Below are 26,348 nucleotides of genomic sequence, written 5' to 3'. Positions count from 1 at the left end.
TCTCTGTTAAGGTGACACTCCACAGAAATGGCCCAAGTTTTACTTAGGGTCCAACGCTTCCAATACTTTGCCTACAAACAGCATTATGCCAAGTACTGTGCAGGATACAAAGAAGGCAAAAAATACATTCTATGATTTCAAAGAACATTAATCCTAACTGTGGGAGAGATGGTAAACACTGAAGCGTCTTGATTAAAAGATTCTCCAAGAACAAAGTTCCTTTTGTAGGCCTGTGCATGAGGCAAATTTAAAGGAAGCTATGGTCTGAAGTGTTGAAAGGGGACTCAGAAGGAAGCAATGTACTTGTTATTCCAAGGCTTCACAGGAGCAATCTGAGTAAACTGGCCACCAGGAAACTTGTATGGCCTACTTCTCTGGGAGTGAGCCGACATCTAGAACTAAGTTTTGTAGTTTCTATATGGAACGAAACCTCCCTAATAAACAAGAGAGGTGTACTATTCATGGGCTAGCCATCTTTCCCTACCCAGAGGAAAGAGAAATACTAGGGGAGGCGATTCACCCCTTATGCTAACTCCTTTATTTGTGTTTCAGTTTTTGACAACCCAAGATGTAACTAACACATCCTCTTCATTATCATGTACATTAACCCTAAGGTAACTAAAGATCACATAAGGAAGCATAAACACAAACAAGAACTGTTTTTAACAGTTGACAGAGGTTATAAGGTCTAAAGAAAGCTATAAATCAAATCAAAGACAATTTGTTAATTTAATGTTTTATTTATCAAGCACTTAAACACACCCCTGACAAAGGAATTCCTTTCACAGAATAAGGAACCGTATTTGTTTCTTTATTTACATTGGATTTTCTTCATTATATTGGATATTGTTAATCTATTAAACTCCAAACAGGAACGCCTTATCTGAAGTGAAAAAACCAATCTAAGTTCAATAGTCTACAAAGAACATTCCTAATAAAGAAGTTCTAATGATCAATTTATAATTACTAATTACACAGTATATCACAAACCATAATCTGAATTCATACAGCACCTAAAAAAAAAAAAACCACACACCAATAAACCCAATAAACAAAAACAAATAATAGTAAGTGTAATATTCTTTTGTTTATATTCCACCTCTTCAAGTTCGAGAACTGTGAGAGAATAAAGTTTTCTCGTTTTAAACCACCCAGTGAGCGGTGAGTTGTTACAGCAGTCCTAGGAAACACAAACAGTCACTATCAGTTATCTGTAGAAATGGGGCTTCCATGACTGGTTCCAAAGATGTTCATCTTGCTTATTCCGCCCCACACTTGGGACCTTTCCTCTATACTACCTACATACCAGTTATCTTTGCAGAGAGCTGATACTGTGCATGTACTCTCCAGCTTCAACTGGAGGGAGAGTGCTAGACAGCAGTACAGCCTGTGGCTTAGGAGCCATTTGTACTGTATTTTGAATCATCATTATGAACTCAAGGTTTCGAAGAGATAGAGGAAATACAGGAAGGATAGAAATAAAGATAGATATATGTTTATGTGTGTTTGTACATAGGTCCACTCAAAGGGCCTAGGAGCAATGACACTCCAGTAGCAACTGCCATACTTACCACCCAGTTTTTGGTTTCTAAATACATATTCTACCTAAAAAGTAACGAGGGACCCTTGAAGTAATGATTCAAGGATTGGGGCTGGGGAAAAATAAGATGAGATCCTAGAATATCTTCTTGTGCCACAAAGTACTCAATAAAGATGGGGGCATTTCATAAGGACATAGAAACCAGTCTGAAGGGGGTCCAGAGAGCCCAATATGGGACAATTTAAGCATCAAAATCAATTATGACAGGAAGAAACGATAATCCATTGAATAAAATAAGAATCCACAAACCCATACTGATATAAATAAACATATGGGAAAGAAAGCTCTTTCTCAAAGGATCCCAATGAATTAATACAGATGAAATGACAGAAGGTCACCATTTGCAGCCATTGTAATAACTGATTCATGTAAGAATCATTGGTAGATGCTAAATCTTATGGGTGAAAATTTGATAAGACTATTTACAAATTGTTAAAATATTTCCCCACAAATTACTTGGTGACACAGCCTTAACCAAGTGATAAAATTTAACATCACTAATATTTGGGAAAACTCACATCACATGCTTCCTGAGAAATAATGCACTGAGAAGATACATTAGCATTTTGTGGTATTCCTGACAAAATGCATTACCTGAATCAAATCATAAGACATTTTACAAAATAATTGGCCTATGGTTAAAAATCGTGAAGGTCAAGAACACAAAGTCCGAAGATGTGTTCCAGTTTAAAGGAAACCTAAAGAGACATGACGACCAAATGCAATGTTTGATCTTGGACTGGATCCTGGACCCAGAGAAAATATGTAAACATACAGACATAGCTATAAAGGACATTATAAAGGACAACTGCCAGAATTTGAGTATGGGCTGTGGATTAGATCACAGTATTGAATCAATGTTACATTTCCTGATTTTGCTGATACTACTGTAGTTATGTAAGACAGTATCTTTGCTTTAGGAAACATGCACTGAAGAATTTAGTCATAAAGGGGCGCAAAGTCTGCAACTCATTTTCAGATGCCTCAGAAAAAACTGTATGTGTGTATGTGAGTGTGTGTAAATACATATAAAGGGAGAGAGGAATAATAATTGGGCAAAAAGTAAACAAGTGAATCCAGGTAAAGGGAATGTGGGAGTTGTTTGTACTCTTAAAACTTTTCTGTAAGTTTCAAATTATATCAAAATAAATTTAGAAAGAGAGAGAGGGAGGGAGGGAGGGTGGGAGGGGAGATAAAGTCTGCCCTCAGGAAATTGTAGTTTTGTTAGGAAAACACAGTATGTCAACTAATGCATCATTCAAAATTCAAAAATAAACTTAAAGGAAAAAAAACATACAGGCTGAAAAACATTTTTACCAAATGAAATAATGCAGTTTAAGGTCCCTGAAAAACAACTGCATATTTCTCCAACACATGATTTTTATTATTGTATGCATGTATTACCATTCCTAAATTGCATCTGCCTGGTTTACTCAGTTAACGTTTTTGGCTTATTTTGGTCATCATAAAATTAGTTTTAATGCAAATAAAAGTTTATCACTTTAGAGAAATAACCACTACTCAGGTAATTCTTTCACAGAGGCAAAGACAATCATTTCTAACCTTCAGATGAAAAAATCAAGTAACTGAGTAAAAAAAAACAAAAACAAAAACTGGTTAATGTCACAGAAGGTCAAGAAGAAATCAGAATTCATTCTAAATCAAAGACTAGTACACTTGACCTGTGAACAACACAGACTGAACTGAGTGGGTCCATTTTTATACAGATTTTTAAGATAAATACAGTACAGCACTATAAATGTATTTTTTCTTCCTTATGATTTTCTCAGTAAATTTTCTTTCCTCTAGCTTACTTTATTGTAAGAATACAGTATATAATACATATGACATACGAAATATGTGTTAGTCAACTGTTTACATTAGTGATAAGGCTTCTGGTCAATAGTAGGCCATTAGTTACGTTCTGTGGGAGTCAAAAGTTATACTCAGACTTTTCACTGCATTGAGGTTGGCACCCCTAGTCCCTGCATTGTTCAAAGGTCAACTGTATTTAATCGAATAAGAAGAAAGACTTCAAGACGGGTTTTTAAGTTGCTTAAGAATTTTGTTATTAAATGTGAAAACAAATGGAGTAAAACACTTATACCTTACATTATTCATCAACATATTCCCTGACCTCTTGCCCAACATTCAGATGGCAAGTGCCAGAGTTGACCAAATATCCCCTATCAAACAAAGCTGAAATGTCTCCGTTGTTTCATCTATCTCATAAACATAAAAATCCTTGGAAAGACACTTACAACACATTGCTGATAGAAGATACATTCAATATAGTTCCCAATACAATCAACCAATCCATCTAAACAAAAGTCACATCACTAAACTGCAATTACCCCAGAGCAATTCATCAGTGTCAGCATCAGAAGGCTCAACTATTTTTCTGTGCCTTTGCCATCTTTCTTATTTTGATGACTACTATCTTGGTTCAGATCCATACTATACTGTCCTCAGATTATTCTAGCAACTTCCTAACTTACCTCTCTTTTTGTAATCCATCACTGTCAAACTAATCTTCCTTTAAAAACTTTTTTCATGCCATGATTCTGCCCAAATACCCACAAGGGTTCCCCAATGACATTCTGAATTAAGTACAAACTCTTCACCAAATGATTTCACACCCTCTCTGACATGGCCTCAACCTAAATTTTCAACCTTATTTTCTACCCTTCAAAAAACCTAAACTACTTAGTATTCTCAAAAAACAAGCCATGCTTTCTTAACTTGGTCTTTGTTCATGTTTTCAACCTGACTGCAACACCTCAACCTGTCAAAAGAATGAGAGAATACATTTCTCTCTCTCCCTAAAATCCCACTAAAATGACAGTAAACAATTACAAAAGGGAATAAATTCAAAAGCAATGAAAGCTAGAGATGGCAAAAGCATCCAAAGATCAGAGGTTCTGGCAAATTTCTGGAAGACAGAAACAGGTAGAAACAAGGAGATGAACCAGAGCAGGAGCCATCAAAGCAAGCATTTTCACTCAATATTTATTCAACAAATATACATTAAGCACACACCATGTGTCAAACACTCTTCTAGAAGCTCAGGTTATAGTTACGAAGGTGACAAACAAGGGACCCGTTAAAAATAAACTTAGATTCTAGTCACGGTTAAGAAATACTAAACAACAAAAACAAAAAAATAAGACCCATGACAAATGCGGTGGTAATTAAATAAGGGTTGTATGGAAAGTGACAGAGTAGCTGTTTTAGACTGGCTGTACAGAGAAGGCCTCTTTAAGTAGTGATATTTAAACTGAGATACGAGTGACAAGAAGGAATCACACATGCACAGATCAGAGAGAAGAGCATTACAAGTAGGGGGTACAAGTCTGGTGTCAGGGAACAGAAAGAAAAATTAGTCTGATAGGAAGAGAGGGCCAGATCATTCAAGGATTTGTAAACCAAGAAACAGAGTTTGGTTTTTATTCTAAGGAAGCCCTCTCGAGGGTAATGAGAAGTCATCCCTCATAAAAGGCTGCAGCAGAAATGGGGAGCATTCTTGGAGTCAGAACACAGACTGGGTAAAGGAATATAAGCGGGGAAAAAGAATGCAGGACAAGAGCCAGTATTCCCCACACTGGCAATCCCAGGGACACTTTGGCATTTGCTTCCGGATTAATGAAACTGGAAAAAACAACTCTCTCGAGTAAACTTAAATGCCTTCAGGAGTCAGGTGACCAAGGAGTACCCAGGTGTAAAACAATAGGGAGTGGTAGGGCCTAAAAACTAGAGGGCACAACCTCAGCTAAAAACACTCAAAGTTTTAAAAAGTTTATTCTAGAATTAGATAATGAAGTTGTACAAACTTGTAAATAAGTTTTAAAAAACTTAATGTTATATATGTGTATATCTCAATTAAAAAAAAAACTAAAGAGAAGTTGAAGCATAACTCTGCTAAACAAAAGAGAGTTAGATGCTACTTCCTCCAAGAGGCCCATGAACTTTGTACCTCTCTATGGCACTTAAAGCAAATCAGCTTTATATTATGTGGTGGTTATTTGTGCACTTGCCTTATCACCCTACACACCCAACTAGGTTGCAGATTCAGGAGAGAGAGACCATATGGTTCTCATTTGTTACCCCAGAGCAACTACCAAAGAAACATATTCTTTCTTCATCTGAATTTCAACTTTTTTCTGCTAAACATTTCTAAGATGACGCCTGACTCGAACTTAAGATGACATCTAATTTCAGAGTACTCAAAGCTAAAGGTGCACTTCTTAAAAAAAAAAAAAAAGAAAGAAAAAGAAAAAGTGGCTAATTTATCCAATTCTCAATAAATACTAATTTCAAGGAACCAACACATTTAAAATTAATTTCCTTATGAACAGAGGAATGTTTTTTAAAAAATCTAAGAAATTTCTACAATGCACTCTGGTTTTGGCAGAATTTTTGATAATATTTTTATAAGGCTATCTGTTTCTACGGATAGGATTTGACTAATAGCTGTATTAATAATCTCCTAAAAAGTAACAAATGAGTAATAGTAAGGGTTCCTGTAAAGAACAGAAACCTAACTCAAACTAATTTTAAACAAAGAATCGAATCAAATTCAAAGTATAAGGAAATTTATCAATATATTTATCACATTGTATCTCTTCTCTCAACTTTCTACACCTCCCTTTCTCTCCTTTCCAAGGTTTCATTTCAAAATGCTGTACTCCTGCTTTATTATGTCCATTTCTTTAGATTTTTCTCTTCTCATTCTGTCAATTTTTTTCTCCCCATATGCGTGAGAGAAGCTACTCTCAATTCCTAAATTTCACACAATTGCTAAAATAGACTTTTAGAATCAGCCAGAACTCTGAATTCACAAAATTGCTAAAACAGATTTTCAGAATTAGCCAGAACTCTGAATAGAAACTCTAGGTTGGGGAGAAATCACTTTACTGGTAAATTCCACATACAGCAGTTCTTCCTCCATCTTTGTATATCAATATTTTATTCTGGCAGGAGTCAGAAATCCAACCAGAGATGGCTCATTATTTCTGACATTAACCAGCCACAAAAGAAATGGATAATACTTAATGGTCAAAAATTGCTCTGGGTGAAAAGATAGGGTGAATAGTTACTGAAATTTTCAGAATGAGTTTGTAGAGTGTTTAAACAACAAATGCTAAAACATCCTCTAAAATTTTTAACACAAACTGGTTAATCAGAAAACTCAAGTTGGGGTGCGCCTGGGTGGCTCAGTTGGTTGAACCTCTGACTTTTGATCTCAGCTCAGGTCTTGATCTCAGGGTTGTGAGTTCAAGCCCTGTGTTGGGCTCTACTTGGAGCCCACTTAAGAAGAAAAAAAAAAAAGAAAACTCAAGTAAATCTTTTCTTTTTATGCCCTATGTTCGAATTAGTAAAGACAGAACTTTCATTATCTTGTACTACTGAAAGGGTTCATTAAAGAAAGTCTGCAAGATCTTCCTAGCCCAAGCCATGTAGGACTAAACAAGGAGTCAGGAGAAACTGGAAATTCTTATTCTACCACTAACTAACTACAACTTCAGGCTAAATCATTTAAATCCTTGTTCTCATTTTCTTAATATGCAAAAGAAAAGATGGACTAGCAAATCCAAAGGTCTCCCCCAACCACTTCTAAATCATTTTCTGTCTGAAGTTCTATTTCTTAATTACTGACTTCAGTCTAAATAGTCTTCGGGAACTCAGTGACTCCATCAAGCATAATAACATTCACATTATAGGGATCTCAGAAGAAGAGAGAAAAGGGGACAGAACATGTATTTGAAGAAATAATAGCTGAAAACTTCCCAAATCTGGGGAAGGAAACAGATATCCATCCAGGTCCAAGAGACACAAAATTCCTCCCAAAATTCAACCCAAGGAGGTTCACACCAAGACACAGAGTAATTAAAATAGCAAAAAGTAGTGATTAAAAAAAAAAAAGAAGAATTTTAAAAGCAGCGAGAAGCAGACAGTTACATACAAGGGAACCCACATAAGGCTATCAGCTGATTTTTTTTTCAGCAGAAACTTTGCAAGCCAGAAGAGAGTGGCATGATATACTCAAAGTGGTGAAAGCAAAAAACTGCAACCAAGAATATTCTATCCAGCAAGGCTATCGTTCAGAATAGAAGGTGAGATAGAGTTGCCCAGATAAACAAAAGTTAAAGGAATCCACGACCATTAAGCAGCCCTACAAGAAATGTTAAAGGGGACTCTTTGAGTGGAAAACCATAAATAGGAATAAGAAAAGTAGGAAGAACAAAAGCAGTAAAATAAGTATATTCCTAAAAATCATCAAGGGATTCACAAAATAAAGATGTAAAGTATGATACCATATACCTAAATCGTGAGGGGAAGAGGAATAAAGAATGGGTTCAAATTTAAATGATCATCAACTTAATACAGACTGCTACATGCAGATGTTACACACAAACCTAATACACAAATCAAAAACCAATAATACATAAAGAATAAAGAGAAAGAGATCCAAGTATATCACTAAAGAAAGCCAACAAACCATGAAAGAGAGCAAGAGAAGCATCAGAGAAAATCTATAGAAAAAAACCACAAAACAAGTAACAAAATGGCAATAAATACATGTCTATAATTATCTTGAGCATAAATGGACGAAAAGCTCTAATCAAAAGAGACAGGGTGGGTATAAAACAAGACCTATCTATATGCCGCCTACAAGAGACTCATTTCAGACTGAAAGACACCTGCATTTTCAAAGTGAGGGGATGGAGAAACATTTATCATGCAAATGGATGTTAAAAGAAAGGTGGGGTAGCAATACTTATATCAGAAAAATAGACTTTAACACAAAGACTAACAAGATCAAAAAGGACACCATATAAAAGGGACACTCCAATAGGATGATATAACAACTGTGAATATTTATGCACCCAATATGGGAGTACACAAATACATAAAACAGTTAATCACAAACATAAAGGAAATAATTAACAGTAACAAAATAATAATAGGGGACTTCAACACCCCACTTACATCAATGGACAGATCATCCAAACAGAAAATCAACAAGGAAACAGTAGCTTTGAATGACACCCTGAACCAGATGGATTTAACATTAGAGCAGAAATAAATGATATAGAAACTAAAGAAACAGCAGAACAGATCAATGAAACCAGGAGCTGGTTTTCTGAAAAGATCAACAAAATTGATAAACCTCTAGCCACACTCATCAAAAAAAAAAAAAGAGAGAGAGAGAGGGAGGACCCAAATAAACAAAATAACTAAGAGGAGAAATAACAACCAACACCAACTGTACAAACAATTGTAAGAGAATATTAGGAAAATCTATATGCCAATAAATTGTACAACTTAGAAGAAATGGACCAATTCTTAGAAACATATAACCTACCAAAACTAAAGCAGGAAGAAATAGAAAATTCCACTAGGCCAATTATGAGTACGGAAATGCATTCAGTAATCAAAAAACTCCCAACAAACCAAAGTCTAGGACCAGACACCCTCACAGGCAAATTCTAGCAAACATTTAAAGAAGAGTTAATACCTATTCTTCTCAAACTATTCCAAGAACAAGAAGAGGAAAGAAAACTTCCAAATTCATTCCATGAGGGCAGTTTCAACCTGATACCAAAGCCAGATAAAGACACCACTGGGGGGGGGGGGGAACCACTACAGACCAATATCTCTCATGAATACAGATATAAAAATCCTCAAGAAAATATTAGCAAACCAAATCCAACAATACATTTTAAAAAATCACCTGCCACAATCAAGTGGGACTCATTTCCAGGATGCAAGGGTGGTTCAATATTTGCAAAAACAAAGTGATACATCTTTATCAATACGAGAAAGGATATAAATCATACGATCATTTCAACGGATACAGAAAAAGCATCTGACAAAGTATAACACCCCTTTATAACAAAAAAGCTCTGCAAAGTAGATCTAGAGAGAACACACCTCAACATAATAAAGGCCTTATATGAAAAGCCCACAGCCAACATCACACTCAATGGTGAAAAACTGAGAGCTTTTCACCTAAGGTCAGAAACAAGACAATGATGCACAGTCTCACCACTTTTATTGAACATATAACTGGATTCCTAGCTGCAGCAATTAGATAACATAAAAGGAAATTTAAAAAAAAGAAAAGAAAAAAAAGTCATCCAAACTAGTAAGGAAGAAGTAAAACTCTTAATATTTGTAGATGACATATAATATATATAGAAAAATCTAGACTCCACCAAAAAACTACTAGAACTGATAAATTAATTCAGTAAAGTTGCAGGATACAAAATCAATGTACAGAAATCTGTTGTATTCCTATACACTAATAACAAAGCAGTAGAAAGTGAAACTAACATCCCATTGTAAATGTACTGTATTCTGTACTGTACTGTATTCTGAAAGTTATAAAACACTGATGAAAGAAATTCAAGACAACACTAAGAAACGGAAAGACATTCCATACATTCAGGTTGGGAGAACAAATGTTGTTAAAATGTCTATACTACCCAAAGTAATCTACAGATTTACTGCAATTCCTATCAAAATACAAAAGCAATTTTCACAGAACTAGAACAATTCTAAAATTTGTATTTAATCACAAAGAACCTCTAATAGCCAAAGCGATCTTGAAAAAGAAAAAAAACTGGAGGTATCACAATCCAAGACTTCAAATTATATTATAAAGCAACAGTAATTAAAACAGTATGGTACTGGCATAAAAACACATAGATCAATGGAACAGAATAGAAAACCCAGTAATAAGCCTACAATTATATGGTCAATTAATTTTCGACAAAGCAGGAAAGAATATCCAATAGGAAAATGACTATCTCTTCAACAAGTGGTGTTGGAAAAACCAAACAGCTACATGCAAAAGAATGAAACCCGACCACTTTCTTACAACATACACAAAAATAAACTCAAAATGGATTAAAGACCTAAATGTGAGACCTGAAACCTGAAAGGAGAGCACAGACAGTAATTTTTCCGACATCAGCTGTAGCAACATCTTTCTAGATATGTCTCCTCAGGCAAGAGAAATAAAAGCAAAAATAAACTATCAGAACTTCATCAAAATGTAAAGTTTCTGCACAGTGAAGGAAACCATCAACAAAACTAAAACGCAACCTATGGAATGGGAGAAGATACTTGCAAATGACACCTGATAAAGGCCTAGTGTTCAAAATGTATAAGGAACTGATACAACTCAACACCCAAAAAACAATAACCCAATTAAAAAATGGGCAGAAGACATGAATAGACATTTCTCCAAAGACAACATCCAGATGGCCAACATACACATAAAAGATGCTCAACATCACTCATCATCAGGGAAATACAAAAGAAAACTACAATGAGATATCACCTCACACCTATCAGTATAGCTAAAATAAAAAATACAAGAAACAAGTGTTGGTGAGGATGTGGAGAAAAAGGAACCCTCTTGCACTACTGGTGGGAATACAAACTGTTGCAGCTACTGTAGAAAACAGTATGGAGTTTCCTCAAAAAATTAAAAATAGAACTATCCTATAAACCAGTAATCACACTACTGGGTATTTACCCAAAAAATACAAAAACACTAATTCAAAGAGATACATGCACCCTTATATTTATTGCAGCATCATTTACGATAGACAGACTATCTGGAAGCAGTCTAAATGTCCACAGAATGATGAATGGATAAAGAAGAATGATGAATGGTATATACATACAATGGAATATCATACAGCCATAAAAAGAATGAAATGTTGCCATTTGCAACAACATGGATAGAGCTAGCGAGTATAATCTTAAGCAAAATAAGTCAGAGAAAGCAAATACCATATGATCTCACTCTACGTGGAATTTAAGTAACAAAACAAACGAGGTGTTCCAAGTGAATTCTTAGGTTAAAAAGTTAGCTTTCCTTTTTGGTTAAAAATAAAGCCAGATTTGGGTTTCTCTAAAATAAAAAAATTAAAAAAAAAACCAATTTAGGATAGCTGTTACCTGCATGCTTCTCTCTCAGAAGAGCAGAAAGAACAAAGCTTAATTATTATTTGAGAATATTAACAATTCTAGGTTCAAGAAGAATTAACTCTCTACTTATTTGTACTAAAAAAAAAAAGTCATTTTCACCTAAGAAGATTACTACTTTTTAACAAGTAATAATACTGTTCATTCAACAAATGCTTTATGAAATACTATCATGAGTCGGGCACTGTGCTGATAAGTTACAGGAAATATAGCAAAGGGTTAAATATGGTTCCTGCCCTCAGGCAATTTTATTAAAATCTCTAACAATAGAACAGAACTTTTATGCCATTTATATTTTTTATTTTAAAATTAATGTACCTACACATTACAGTATTTTAAATCTGAGATGTTTTCATTTTACACACACACGCAAGGTGGCAGGGGAGGAGGGTTAAGACAAATTTTGTAAGAAGGATACATTCAACATTTCCAGAATGAATAATTTTTACTCTTTTGTCATAAGCATTCATCAAATAGCTGTTACAGCTGATACTATATTTTTACTTGACCATACATGATTACAAAAAATTAGATACGTTCTCCCAAAAAGCTTACTGGAAGTAAAATTAGTCATGGGTTCCATTAGCAAATAATCACCTAAATTATCTACATAGATGCCATAATGTAGAAGTTAATATATTTTAGGCAATTCTCCAGTATGACACAGTTTTATGGCTAGGACAGCTAATATATTTTTAGAGAAAATACTTTTACACCACTGTCAATAAACAAAACAACAATGCTGTTACTTAAAACTCCTTAAAAATTTTAGTTTGTAAATGTTGAAAACAGAGCTACCCTATAGTCCAGCAACTGCAATACTAGGTATTTATCCCAAAGATACAAATGTAGTGATCCAAAGGGGCACCTGCACCCCAATATTAATAACAGCAATGTCCACTATAGCCAAACTATGGAAAGAGCCCAGATGTCCATCGACAGATGAAGTGTACACTGTACACACACACACACACACACACACACACAATGGAATATTACTCAGCCATCAAAAAATGAAATCTTGCCATCTGCAACAATGTAGATGGAATTAGGGGGTATTATGCTAAATGAAATAAGTCAATCAGAGAAAGACAATTATATGATATCACTGATATGTGGAATTTAAGAAACAAAACAGAGGATCATAGGGGAAGGGAGGGAAAAATAAAACAAGATGAAATCTGAGAGGGACACAAACCATAAGAGACTCTTAATCATAGGAAACAAACTAAGGGTTGCTGGGGGTGCAGTGGGACACGGGGGAACTGGGTGATGGACACTAAGGAGGGCATATGATCTAATGCACAGTGGGTGTTATATAAGACTGATGAATCACTAACTGATAAGACACAACACTTGATCTTAGCCAAAAGGCTGTGATAAAAAATTCATTTATTTTAAAATGAAGTTCAAAACACGAACAAAGATTGTGAACAAATATGTTCATCAAAGACAAATACGTTTTAAAAAACAAAATGCGGGAAAAATGGGGGGGAGGGCAATTAAATATCCTACAAGAAAAAAACAGTAAATTGGGGGTGTGTCTTATGTCTGTTCTGGGTTATAATGTAGGTGTTGTAAATTATTCACAAAGCATTTAATGCATGGGAAAATGCCAGTGGTGTAACTTTAAATGAAAGCAGCAAAACTAAATTGTGCATACAATAATGAGCTGTATAAATACACACACACAAAGATGAGAAAATATACCAAAAATTTAAGCTGTGGTCATTTCTGGGTGGTAGGAATATGTTTTATTCTTTTTTTCATCTCTAAATGTTGCATATTTGCATTATTATTATTATTATTATAAGGGGGAAAAAAGAGAAGGCAAAAGTACAAACTCAAAATCCTCTGGTAAAAACTTATGCCCCAATTAAACTGATAAGATTCTGCTTTACTTCTGATTCCAAAAGCACTGGACTATGTTAACAAAAACAAGCCTCTTTAAATATTAATATCTGCAACCATACAAGCCAAAAGAATTATTCCAATAACTATATAGCTGTAAATTTCTACTTTAATTTTTCTAAAGTTATATTTAATCTCCTCTATTTCTAGTACTGTCACAGCAAAATATATGAGCCCTTCATCTATGCATTAAGTTTATCATGTGGAAAATCTCCATACCAAATTTTAATTTATATCATAAAAATAAGCATGTGTAAATAACAATATAGCTGTAAGAAATAACACAAATAGGGCAGCATGCAATGTTCACATAAAATATTCCATGGCAACTGAAAAACAGAAAATACTGTTGAGAGAAATTAAAAACTAAATAAATGGGCAGATACACCATGTTAATGGACTGGAAAATGCAATACTGTTACACGTCAATTGTCCCCATATTGAACTAAGTATTCACTAAGTAACTAAGTATTCACTAAGTAATTATAACCTATATCTGACTGTAAAATTTAGATGGAAAAGCAATGAACTAGAACAGCCAAAAACAATCTGGTGAAAGACCTTGGGTTAAACCACCTGCCTTCAAGACTCACTATAAGGCTAAGTAATCAAGACAATGTAGTAATCACCAAAGAACTGAGAATTACATCAATGTAACAGAATGAACAGTCCAAATAGGCTCATTTGTATATTGTCAAATGATTTTCAACAAGGATGTCAAAGTACATAAGGAGGAAAGGAAAGTTTGGTTTTGTTTTTCTAGTTTTATTGAGATATAGTTGACAAATTAAAGTACAAAGTATTTTTTAACAAATGATGCTCGAACAGATATAAATACTGGGGGCAGGGAAGCCTTGACTTCTTCATCACACCATAAACAAAAATTAATCCAAAATGGATCACAGGCTGAAATGTAAAGGCTAAAATTATAAAGCTCATAGGAGAAAACATAAGAAGATACCTTTTGCAAATTTAGTGTAGGCAAAGATTTATCCTGACAGAAAATACTAAACCATAAAAGTAAAAACACTTTGATGAAGTCCAATATAAAAACTTCTGCTCTTTGAAAGGCACCATTAAAAAAATAAACAGGCAAGCCACAGACTAAGAGAAAATATTCACAAATATATCTGATAAAGATCTTGTATTGAGAATATATGAAGACTTGCTACAAATAAAAAATAAAAAAGGTAACCCAATGTTTAAAATAGGCAAAAGACTCGTACTCACTTCCGAAATGTCTAACATGAACCTGGAAAATTGCTCAACATTACCAGCAATCAGGAAAATGCAAATTAAAACTACAATGAGATACCACCACTACATATGCATTACAGCGGCAAGTACTGTTGTTGAATATATAAAGTGATACAACTTTGGGTAAGTTTGCCAGTTTCTTAAAAAATTAAAAATACACCTGCCCTATATAACCCAGCATGTCCTTAAAGGTATTTATCCAAGAGAAATAAAAACATATATTCATGAAGAGACTTGTACACAAATGTCATAGCAGCTTTATTTGTAAGAGCCAGAAATGGAAGCAGCCCAAATGCTATCAACAGGTGAATGGATAAACAAGCAACAATTTAGATGGAACAATCTAAAAATCATTATTCTGCTTGAAAATAAGCCAGATTACAGGAAAAGGGAGAGATAAAGGAGTGAGGGGGGGGGGGACAATGAATGATTCCATATATAAAATTCTAGTTGAGACAATCAACTAACACAAAGTTACAAAAAAGGCAAAATTTACCTGTGGTTGAAGTTGCTTCTAGGATGGGGAGAAGTAGAGACACTGGGGAAAGGTAAAGGGTGGAGGCATGGGAAATGTTCTAATATGTCACTAAAAATATCAGAAAAAAATTCTGTCAAAAAAAATTCTGTCTAGTCTATCAAAACAGGTGAATAACTAAACTAAATGTTCAATGGGTACCTTTAATTCACCTTAAATAACTCCCAAAAGCATACTGCAAAATCCAAATTTAAGCTTCTGAAAAAAGCCAGAATTTCAATTGTGGTCTAGAATAAATTTTATTTGGGTCCCACTTTGCTGAAACTTATCTATTTTTCTTCCACGAACATCACCTTCCAATTAGTAAGAGAATGAGAATGTCTTGCCCTGAGTGATTTATTTTTAAGATGACTTCATATAAGAATATTATACTCTATAAAATGGAACTTAATCTGAAATACTCATTAACAATAGCAATTCAGTAAAATTGTACAGTGATTTCCAAAATGGAGGTGATTGTACCCCAGGAGATATGAGTGATGATCTACAGGATATAAGAATATATTAGTAGTTTTTATATTTAATCTGTACTATAATAACATATATATTTTAAGTATAACATAATGTAATATGTTATAGAATATATAGGTTTCCCTAACACACAAAATGACACTGGTATCTTCTTATGGCCACTTGTCAGACAATCACACATCACATAAAGTAACAAAGTATTCTGGTACTAAGCAATTCTAAGTATTCTGAGGAGAAAGTGATAGTATTTGCTAGGTTCTTTTTCCATAATGAAATAAAGAACCTACCTTTTTTGGAAGCTGCTACAAGAGACAGGTGTTCCAGAGAAGATACAGTTTCAACAGTAAATTATTTCCTTATTAGAAACAATATCTTATGGGAGTGCCTGGATGGCTCATCAGTTAAGCGTTGGACTCTTGATTTTGACTCAGGTCATGATCTGAGTTGTGCAATCAAGCCCTATGTCAGGCTCCATGCTGGGTGTGGAACCTGCTGGAGATTCTCTCCCTCTGCACACCCCCCACCGCATCCCTCTCTTAAAAAAAAAAACAAAAACGAAACAATCTTTTATGGAAAAAGTATATTATATAATCCTTCATGAAGCAGCTATTTTGACCTCAACAAAACAAAGTTGGGGGCGGGGAAGGAAGGTTTAATTTCAAAAGCAACCACTGAAGCAAAAGAGAAGCTGAAGTAAGAAGAATGCCAAGTGTTACAATATTCTATTGATGTAGTTGAGGAGTGATCATAGCATTTTGTACCAAACAGGTTTATTGGTTGTTTCATGGCAAAGCATTTAAAAAGAGGTGTCAAAAAGTTAAGCATTTATCTTTTACAAAAAGAAGAGTCTAAATTTGCTGACTTTCTGTGGTGACTATTAGTAGTATGTTACCTAGCCATTGCTTTTAAAAACAAAACCAAAAAATTAATTGGTACCTTAAAAATAAGTGAGATATTTTAAAATTTGGTAAGAAAAAAACTGTATTCCAAAAGAAAACAATGTGTGTCATCTTGAAACACTGTACCTGATCAGCACTCTAAAAACAGAGAAACCATTTTTTAACTCTTTAAATGCTTTCCAAACACAGTTTTCTATGGATTCGGAACACATTTATTAAAAATATATAAATACAGGTGTGCCTGAGTGGCTCAGTTGGTTAAGTGGCTGCCTTGGGCTCAGGTCATGATCCCAGCGTCCTGGGATAGAGCTCTGCATCATGTTCCCTGCTTCTCCCTCTCCCACTCCCCCTGCTTGTGCTCTTTCAAATAATAAAATCTTAAAAAATACACACACACACAAACAGCAAATCCTCGCATTGGTTTGCACAGGAAAAGCAAACCTTACTAGCCAAATCTGCAAAATTGATGGATGGAAATTAAACAATGAGTGTCTCCATTAACAAAGCATAACCAAATATGTACTTACTCTTTTTGAGTGTATGTCCCTATATGAGCTGCCTTTTAGTTCAGACAAACATTAAAATCAAGTACCAAATTAAACAGATCTAAGATCGAGACTTTGGAATTTCTGTATTTCCAAGTAGTAAACCCAAGATTTTTCAAACATAATGTAGCATATTCATTGCTCCTGCTTTAAAAAATATTTCTTTAAGTATTTAGAGTAAACAAAAAAGTTTTTGAGCCATTACTAACATTTATAAAGTACTCTATTCACAGATAAGGGGATCACTGATTCCCTTCACTAGTCTCTAAAGTCATTTGTTGAAATATAAAATAAGCCAAAGAAGCAAAGAAAGAATTATTCTTTATAAATAAAAATAACATTATTAGATTTTAGTGAATGCTTTCAGACATAATACCAACTGTAAATAATTCTTTAAATAACAGTTTTCATTAAAACCTTTTTATTGAATTTCTATTCTATTTAAGGGACTAAGAGGTATTTCAAATGAAGAAAGGTCCAATACTCCAAAATTCAGGGAGGTTTAAGACAGTACACAATTATCTACAACACAAGGCAAATCAAGTAGAGTCTAGAGAAATGAAGAAGAAAGGAATTAATTCTGCTTGGTGTCTAACAGCTTCACAAAGGAGGTGTATAAAGGCTTTCAAAGGGTAAGGGGGATTCTGACTGGAAAAATTAGGGAGAACAAAGCATGACTGAGAACCATGGATAGAGGCATGTACAAGTTGGGATACATAAAGAATATACTGTATTTTCAAGTCACATTATTAGTTGTTTTGCTGTCCTGACTTAGCTAACCCTTTTCTTCACATATCAAACTTAGTAAGATCCTTTTAAAGGTGTTTTCCAAAAAAGCATCTAATTCGTAAGTACGGTTACAAAACTGATTTACTGCAGTTCTACAATATTTGGGCCTACTTAATATGTTTACAGTTCTAACTTTCTCCAGATTCACCATTCTTCACTAGGCAGCTTAAATTTTAAGTGTCACATAATGATAAGACATCAATTATGAACCTCCCAACCTGGCTTTTCTTCTCATGTAAAGGGATGGCTTACTTGTCCCTTCTTTTCCAAACCTAATCTCTTCACTTGTTTTGAAATCCCAATACCTTGTGCTTCTTCTTGGATTCTGCTCCCCTGACTACATTCTCTACTGATTCCTTCTATCCCACACTTAAACTGGCATTCTGTTTTGGAGGGGAGAATACCTAGCTGTTTGACTTCTCCATTACATCTAGCTCTGTCTAAAGCAGAGAAACAATATGTTTTAATAATTATAAATATTTATTAATATTTTATTAATAGCAAAATATATACTGTTTTAAAAGCCAGTTTGTAAATCAAGAATCATTTACTTTAAGACATCTGCCCTAACATGTGGTAAATTGCATCTTAAAGTAACAGCAGTAAGAGCATGGGATGAAGCTTTAGAGGAGGTTTAATCTGGGGGTTTTCTAGTATTTCCCGACAAAACTTTCCCAGACGAAATCTTTTTTTTTTTTTTTTTTAAGATTTTATTTGTCAGAGAAAAAGAGAGAGAGAGCACACAAGCAGGGGGAGCTGCAGGCAGAGGGAGAAGCAGGCTCCCTGCTGAGCAAGGAGCCCAATGTGGGACTCGATCCCAGGACCCTGAGATCATGACCTGAGCTGAAAGGAGACGTTTAACCAACTGAGCCACCCAGGCATCCCCCAAATGAAATCTTTATACCGCAGCTCAAATATGTAAAACTGAAAAAAGTGCTGCTAATACTATTTTATGTTCAAATATATTAATGTATTACCAACTCAAAGAGACAAATTAAGGATTAAGTATGTCAGTTACAAGTCTTATAACAATCTAAGCAATTCATTTATTACTATAAAGTTTTGTTTTGATTTCACCTATATAAGCAGTTCCAAGTAGGTCGTAGCTTTTGTTCTGTTTTGGTAGCCGCTTTTGTAGTCTCAGGATATGCTTCAATTAAATTTATTCAAAAATTTTTTAAACTACGAATTTTTTTCTTTCAAAATTGTCTTGAATGTGTTATGGTTTTCAATGTGTGTGTGTGCTTTAACCATGCAACAAAATCTTTAGTAACATTTTGAACAGCTATTGAAAAAACCAGTGATTCAGCTATTACTGAAACTGGTAATTTCTAAGCTTAAATTGGGACAAATGGCTGGAGTGCAAAGTAATGCCATCATTGGGCACTATGAATTAAAGACTTAAGAATTAACAGCCACCCCTCAGATGGAGAATCAGGTGCAGAGTTGACCCTTTCTGGATAATGTGATCAGAAAGACTGATGCCATCTTCCAGCTGCTTGCCTGCAAAGATGAGCCTCTGCTGGTCAGGGGTGATGCCTTCTTTATCTTGGATCTTAGCCTTCACATTCTTGATGGTGTTACTGGGTTCCACCTCCAGAGCGATAGTCTTGCTGATCAGGGTCTTCACAAAGATCTGCATACCACCCCTCAGATGCAGCACCTGGTCGGTGCAGGGTTGACTCTTTCTGGATACTGAAATCAGAAAGTGTGTGGCAGCCATCTTCCAGTTGCTTGCCTGCAAAGATGAGCCTTTTCTGTTGTGTGTGGCACAGAGTAATGCCCTCTCTATCCTGGATCTTGGCCTTCACATTTTTGATGGTGTAACTAGGCTCCATCTCCAGGGTGATGGTCTTGACAGTCAAGGTCTTCACGAAGATTTGCATTTTAACCTACTAGCAAATGCAAGGACACTGAATCCAATCATGTGGATCTACACCAACACAGACACCCATCAATGCCAAATGCTTCTGAACTAAAATTTTTTATATATGTACATGAGAGTGCCAAGACCATTCACTGGAGAAAGAACAGTCCTCTCAACAAATGGTGCTGATAAACTGGATACCAACATGTGAAAGGATGAAGGTGGACCCTTACGTAACACCATACATAATATTAACTCAAAATGGATTAAAGACCTAAACACAAGAGATTAAACTATAGAATTGTTAGAAAAAACTATAGGGGAAAAGCTTCACGACATTGGATTTGGCAACAATTTCTTGGACATGGCACCAAAAGCATAAGCAGCAAAAGAAAAATAAAGTGGACGTCATTAAAATGAAAAAGTTCTATACATCAAAAGATACCATCAACAGAATAAAAATGTCTCCCATGGAAATGGGAGACAGTATTTATATATCATGGATCTGATATGTACTTAATATCCAGAATATATAAGGTATTCCTACAACCCGATTTTAAAAATGGGCCAAGGACTTGAACAGACATTTCCACCAAAACAACAACAACCACCACCACTAAATGGTCAATAAGCACTTGAAAAGATGCTCAATATCACTAATCATCAGAAAAATGTAAATCAAAACCACCATGATATGCCACTTCACTCATTAGGATGGCTGTTATAAAACAAAACAAAATAAAACCCAGAAAACAGCAAGTGTTGCTGAAGATGTGGAGAAACTGGAACCCTTGTGCATTGCTTCTAGAGTGTAAAATGCTGCAGCTGCTGTGGAAAACAGTATGGTGGTTCCTCAAAAATCAAACAGAATTACCATATGATCCAGCAAGACCACTTCTGGGTATATACTCAAAAGAACTGAACGCACGGACTCATACAGGTATGTGTATGACAATGTTTAGAGCAGCAATTACTTACAATAGCCAAAAGGTGGAAACAGCAAACATCTATCTACAGATGGATAGTAAACTGTGATATATACACACAATAGAATATTATTCAGCCTTAAAAAAAGGAATGAAATTCTGATTCATGCTACAACATGATGAACTTTGAAGGCATTATGCTAAGTGAAACAAGCCAAATACCAAAGAACAAATATTGCATGATTCCACTTATATGAAGTCTAGTATAGTCCAATTCATAAAAACAGGAAGTAGAAAAGTGATTACCAGGGGCCAGAGGGGGAGGCGGCGCAGAGGTATTATTTAATGAGTAATTTCAGTTTGGGATGATGAAAAAGTTCTGAAGATAGTGATGATTGTTGCACAACTTTGTGAATGTACTTAATACCACTGAAATGTACACTTAAAAATAATTAAAATGGTAAATTTCATGTTGTATATTTTACAATAAAAAAAACCTTGTGTGTGCTATTTATTTTATTATGGTGGCAATATAAAAATGTGGTTAAGAATACAAGCTTAAGAATTATGCTGCCTGGTTTCAAACCCAGCTCTGTCACTTTATAGCTCTGTAATCCGTGCCTGTCTGCTCAGACAGTAACACAACCTACCTCTGGCAAGAATTAAATAAATTTTACATGTAAAGCATTTAAAACAGGGCATGTCATTTAGTAGTCACGTTTAATTACTATAGGCTTAAAATACATTTTTAATGAGACTGAAGTGAAACATCTATAGAACCTTGAAGCTCCTCCTCAAAATTCCAGAGTTCAGTAACTTACAAACTGAAAATCAGTGATCTAATCTAAATTTCTCATTTTACAGGTAAAGGAATTGAGAATCCAAGATAAGAGATTTGCCTGAGGTCACATATCTTGTTTTGCTAATATTAATTTTCCTAAGAGTTTGGGATGAACAATACTAATGTTGACACTGAACTACTTCAGAACCAAGACAAAGCCATGAGATTCTACAGAATCTATGAATAGTGTGAAATCATCCACCATGCTAATCTTATTTTTTGTTAATTTTTTTTGGGGGGGGGAGAGAATCTTTTTTTTTTTTTTTTAAGATTTTATTTATTTATTTGACACGGAGACAGCCAGTGAGACAGAGACAAGCAGGGGGAGTGGGAGAGGAAGAAGTAGGCCCCCAGCAGAGGAGCCCAATGTGGGGCTCGATCCCAGAACGCCGGGATCACGCCCTGAGCCGAAGGCAGATGCCCAACGACTGAGCCACCCAGGCGCCCCGAGAGAGAGAGAGAGAGAGAGAGAGAGAGGGAGAATATCTTAAGCAGGCTCCATGCCCAGCGTGGAGCCCGATCTCACAACCCTACGATCATGACCTGAGCTGAAATCATGAGTCGGACACTTAACTGACTGAGCCACCCAGGTGCCCCCCACCATGCTAATCTAACAATACAGTAATTATGTATGGGGTAAAAACCAAAAGACAGCAAAACCAAAAGAAAAGTCATTCTAATCATCCTCAAAGACATGGTTAAAAACACTTCTTCGGAGAATAAAGTGCTAAAATATTAGTAAAAACAAATTATATTGACCCAGAGTTTGAGGCACACTACTCCACTCCTTTTAGTCAGTTACCATCATATAATCTTAATGAGACCTCTGAATCTGAAAAATCAGCTGCTTTTTTCTACCAAATAGAGCTAATATTCACCATGAGAAGACATCTACAAATAATTCTTTATTAAATTCAAACAGAAGACAGCGGCAGTCCAAATAACACAAAATGTCTAATCAAAAAAATCATGTATTAAAGCTTTGTAGACATTTTGGTACTTACTTGAATAGGACTAGATCTGGTTTCTGGGAAATTCACAACACAAAAAGCAAAATAACAGAGACAATCTTTGAAGGTCAGACTCAACAAAAGCTAAAAAGCTTTTGAGCGTCTCTATTTTGCCCTTCCTCCATTGGTCTTACTCCTCAATTGGGCTCTCAAAGGATAGTACCACCACCTCTGATTGGAATGTCTTCCCCATCTACATCAGTTGAAATCCTATCCCTCCTTCTTTTTTTTTTAATCCCACCCATTCTTGAAGGTTCCACTTATATCCCACAGCTTCCATGAATTTCCCCCTTGTGCTCCCAATCTACAATTAATCTCTCCTCTTTGCTCCCCTATTTGGTAACTTTACTTCAACATTTTAATATGTAACGTATTGCATTACAATTACCTACCTTAACTTCTTCCCCCACCTTACCAGCAGGAAAATCCCAAGAGCAGTAGGCTAGGGAAGAAAGGAATCAACATTTGCTAACACCTCAGAACCTTGAAAGGTGCCAGGCATTTTGCATACATTATCTCATTTAATCTGTTTGACAACCACCCGGGGGGGTAAACAGGCGGTGTTATTCCCATTTCACTGATAGAAAAGTACTGTTGAGAGTTAATAGCTTAGCCGTCACACTGCCAGCCAATTCCAGGGTTTAGGGAGCCTCTAGTTTGCCTGGCTTCGAAGAGCTCTTTTCACCACTCCGTGCTGCAGGTCTTGTCCATTCTGTGTCCCCCACTCTTACAGACAGCAGGTATTTCATAAAGATTCGCCGAATTTAATATTTCTATGAGCCCACTACCACCCTTTTAATAACCCGTTCACGCCCTATCTCTAGCCCGTTACCTTTACGGTTCCTATATAGCAGATTTTACATACACACAGGCAGCTCTCCACATCTCCGAGAGAAATGCTGCAGACACATCACCCTTTTTGGGAGGTGAAGTGAAGAATCTTTCAATTCTCCCAGATTTCCCCAACGGTTCTTCCCACAGAATATAAACCCCCCCCCACACGAGACATTTGACACGACGCTTATACCCTTCCAAAAAGCTCTTAATTCATACTAAGCAACGCCTTCGTGCTTAGAAGCAGTTAAGGCTTATGCGGTTCCCAGCTCACACTGTGGGGACACCCTAAGACGCGGTCTGAATAAGAAAACCACAGCTTCCAGACTGTCCTAAAATGAAGGCATTCTAACACGATTACACTGCCTCCCTCTCCTCCTCACCCCCCACCCCCATGAATTGCAGTTTGGATTTCCGGCGGGAATGCACACAGACACACCAAGATGAGAGGGGGCTCAAAAGCAAGGGAGCAATTACTTAGCCTGCTTAATTAGAAAGAAGACGCAGAAGGCGCCCCGCATTTCTAGATCTCTGCACTGAACTCATTTATGAAAGGTGGGGGTCACCGAAGCCCGACGAATCCCAGACACCGAATCACTGGTTTCTGCGGCTAATCCGGGAGAGTCCTTTCCTCCTCGCGGTCCCGGGCCACCAGCACCCGGTGCCGGGTCCAAGCCCAACCGCACCCTCCCCAGGCGGTCCTGTATCTCATTGTCTCCCTCCGTCGCTGCCCCCCGCGCCGCAGGGGGGTGGGGAGCCCTGGCCCCACCGACCCCTACCTACCCGCCACCGCCTCGCTGGGCGTGGTCCAACGAGCCCGGCCCCGGCCCGGCAGCGACCCCGCCCCAGGCTCGGCCGCCCGCACCGCGCCCGGATGGCGGAGCCGGGCGCCGGGAAAATGGAGGCAGGAGCCGCGGCAGCGCCTCACAGTCCGCGCCCGGTCGGCCTCTCCGCCCGCCTCGAGAGCGAGGCTGAGCACTCACCGCGGCAGCTACTCGATCCTCCAGCGGCCCGGGGCTGGGCAGCCGCCGCTCCCGCCGCCGCCGCCTCCTCAGGCGCGGCGCTCCTTCCTGGGAGACGCCGTGAGCGCCCGCAGCTCCCGCGCCGCGCGCACCGTGACTGACTGACTGACCGACCGACCGGGCGGCGGCGGCGGGGGCGGGGCGGGAGCGCGCAGCGGGCGGGGCGGCCGCAGCGCCCAGCGGTGGCCGATCCGAGTGCGGCCGCGTCCGGCCGAGACGCAGAAGGCGGAGCTGAGGGCCGGGCGGCGGACAGGCGGACCGACTCGCGCCCGGCCGCTAGCTGCCCCCGCCTGCCGCCAACCACTCACTTCCGGCGCAGGCGGCCGCGCCCGCCCCTCCCGGGCGTCCGCCCCCCGCTCGCGCCCCCCGCCCGCGCCCCCTTGCCCGCCCTGCTCACCCTCCCTGCAGGCGCGGGACCGCACCCAGACCGGGCTGGCGCGGTGCTCCGCCTTTCCTCCGCGCGCGCCTGTGAACCGCCTCCAGGAACCAGTGAATCAGAGAATGAATGAGCGAGGAAGGAAAATCCCGGTGCTGTCCCACCCCCTGCTCGCCTTTCGTTGGAAGCAGGCCCAGTGGCCTCTGTCCCAGGGCCGTGGGACTCACTGAAGCATCGAGCAGATCTGTCAAGGACTTGTATGCATGCACCTATATGTCATCCACGTATTCAAAGACCCCAGCAGCACATCAGATGTCTTAGGCGCTTAAGAGACCATTGTCGTTGCAGTCCGTGAGGACTTTTTTTTTTTTTTAGGAAAACCCATTTTGGCCGACAACTCTCCGTATTTTCATGCACTATGTTGAGAAGCTTTTAGAAATTGGACATTTCCGTTATCTTTAATTACTTTTTACCTTTGAAATTTGCTTATTTTGTGTTCTTAATTTCTGTCACCCCTTTACTGAAATTGTTTAGGTATAAGGTTTTTCTGATACAGCTTATTTTGAAGCAGGCTTGACTTGGTCAGACTTCTAAATTTTAATCTTAAGTTTTTATATCTTCATTTTGACCTTCTAAAGTTGATCAAAGGAAAAAATATAATTCAATCATTTTCGCCTGGCTCCATGCAAAGCAAGTTTGTTGACAGCATTAAAACAACTGACCAATTGGAAGTGTGACCTGGGATTAGTTGCAGTGAACATTCCTTTATCATGTCTTCTCATTGGCTTGCTAAGAAAGAGTATCTGCAAATCGAATTTTCACACATAAAGAATTGACTGTACATTTCTGACACCTGGGCTCCCTTTCTAAGAACCAGAGTGTTCATTTTTCTGTCCTGGGGCCCTATCCTGGTGTGGTTAATTACACCCCCCCCCTTTTTTTTTCAGATATTCTTGAGGACTTTCAAATGGTTCCAATCTTTTTGTGCAATCTGTTCCAAACTGGCACACAATCCGTTTCAAACTGGTATTTAGAACAGTTACTAGCGGCATTTCACTCCTGAGATATTTGTACTTTGGAAACATAACTGCACTTTTGGATTTAAATTTTGTAGGTGCTTTAATATTCTTGTGTAGAATATTGCAATCTCATAAATGAAGATGGTGCTGCTGACCAATTCCTTGCCTTCTGTTCCTTTCTTGTGGAAGTCATCATTTGTTACCTCTAATTATAATTATTTCAGTAAGTTATGATCTTCCCTAATGAATGTAATACAACAGTTTACTTATTCTTATATCTTCCATAATACTAGCATGGTACCTTTTACAATAAATATTTTTAAATTAACAAATGCAAACATTTGGATAAGTGATAATTCATGCATATCTGTCTATAGCCTTTCATCCCACTTCCCTCATGACCAGGTTTATTGAGATTATACACACCTGAGTGCCAGACCTAAT

At 37.2% G+C, this 26,348-nt stretch overlaps 2 protein-coding genes across 2 annotated transcripts in view; both read right to left on the bottom strand.

Annotated features, from left to right (window-relative positions):
• The window catches only part of RAPH1 (Ras association (RalGDS/AF-6) and pleckstrin homology domains 1), a 91,467-nt gene extending 66,899 nt beyond the window's left edge, over positions 1 to 24,568 (bottom strand). The window contains exon 1 of the mRNA XM_040641795.1: positions 24,471 to 24,568. The gene's annotated coding sequence lies outside the window, so the exon portion shown is untranslated. The remainder of the gene's footprint in view (positions 1 to 24,470) is intronic.
• Positions 18,876 to 23,591, bottom strand: LOC103659770 (polyubiquitin-like). The gene is given in 3 exon segments (XM_008687393.2): positions 18,876 to 19,678; positions 19,680 to 19,901; positions 23,568 to 23,591. Coding segments are annotated over 2 exon segments (477 nt in total). The 5' UTR covers positions 19,896 to 19,901; positions 23,568 to 23,591; the 3' UTR covers positions 18,876 to 19,417.
• Positions 24,569 to 26,348: the final 1,780 nt, after the last annotated feature.

Source organism: Ursus maritimus, unplaced genomic scaffold, assembly GCF_017311325.1.
Source record: "Ursus maritimus isolate PB19 unplaced genomic scaffold, ASM1731132v1 scaffold_1, whole genome shotgun sequence".
Taxonomy (NCBI): Eukaryota; Metazoa; Chordata; class Mammalia; order Carnivora; family Ursidae; genus Ursus; species Ursus maritimus.
Note: the sequence above shows the minus strand (reverse complement) of the source record. Positions and strands in the feature narration are given on the sequence as shown.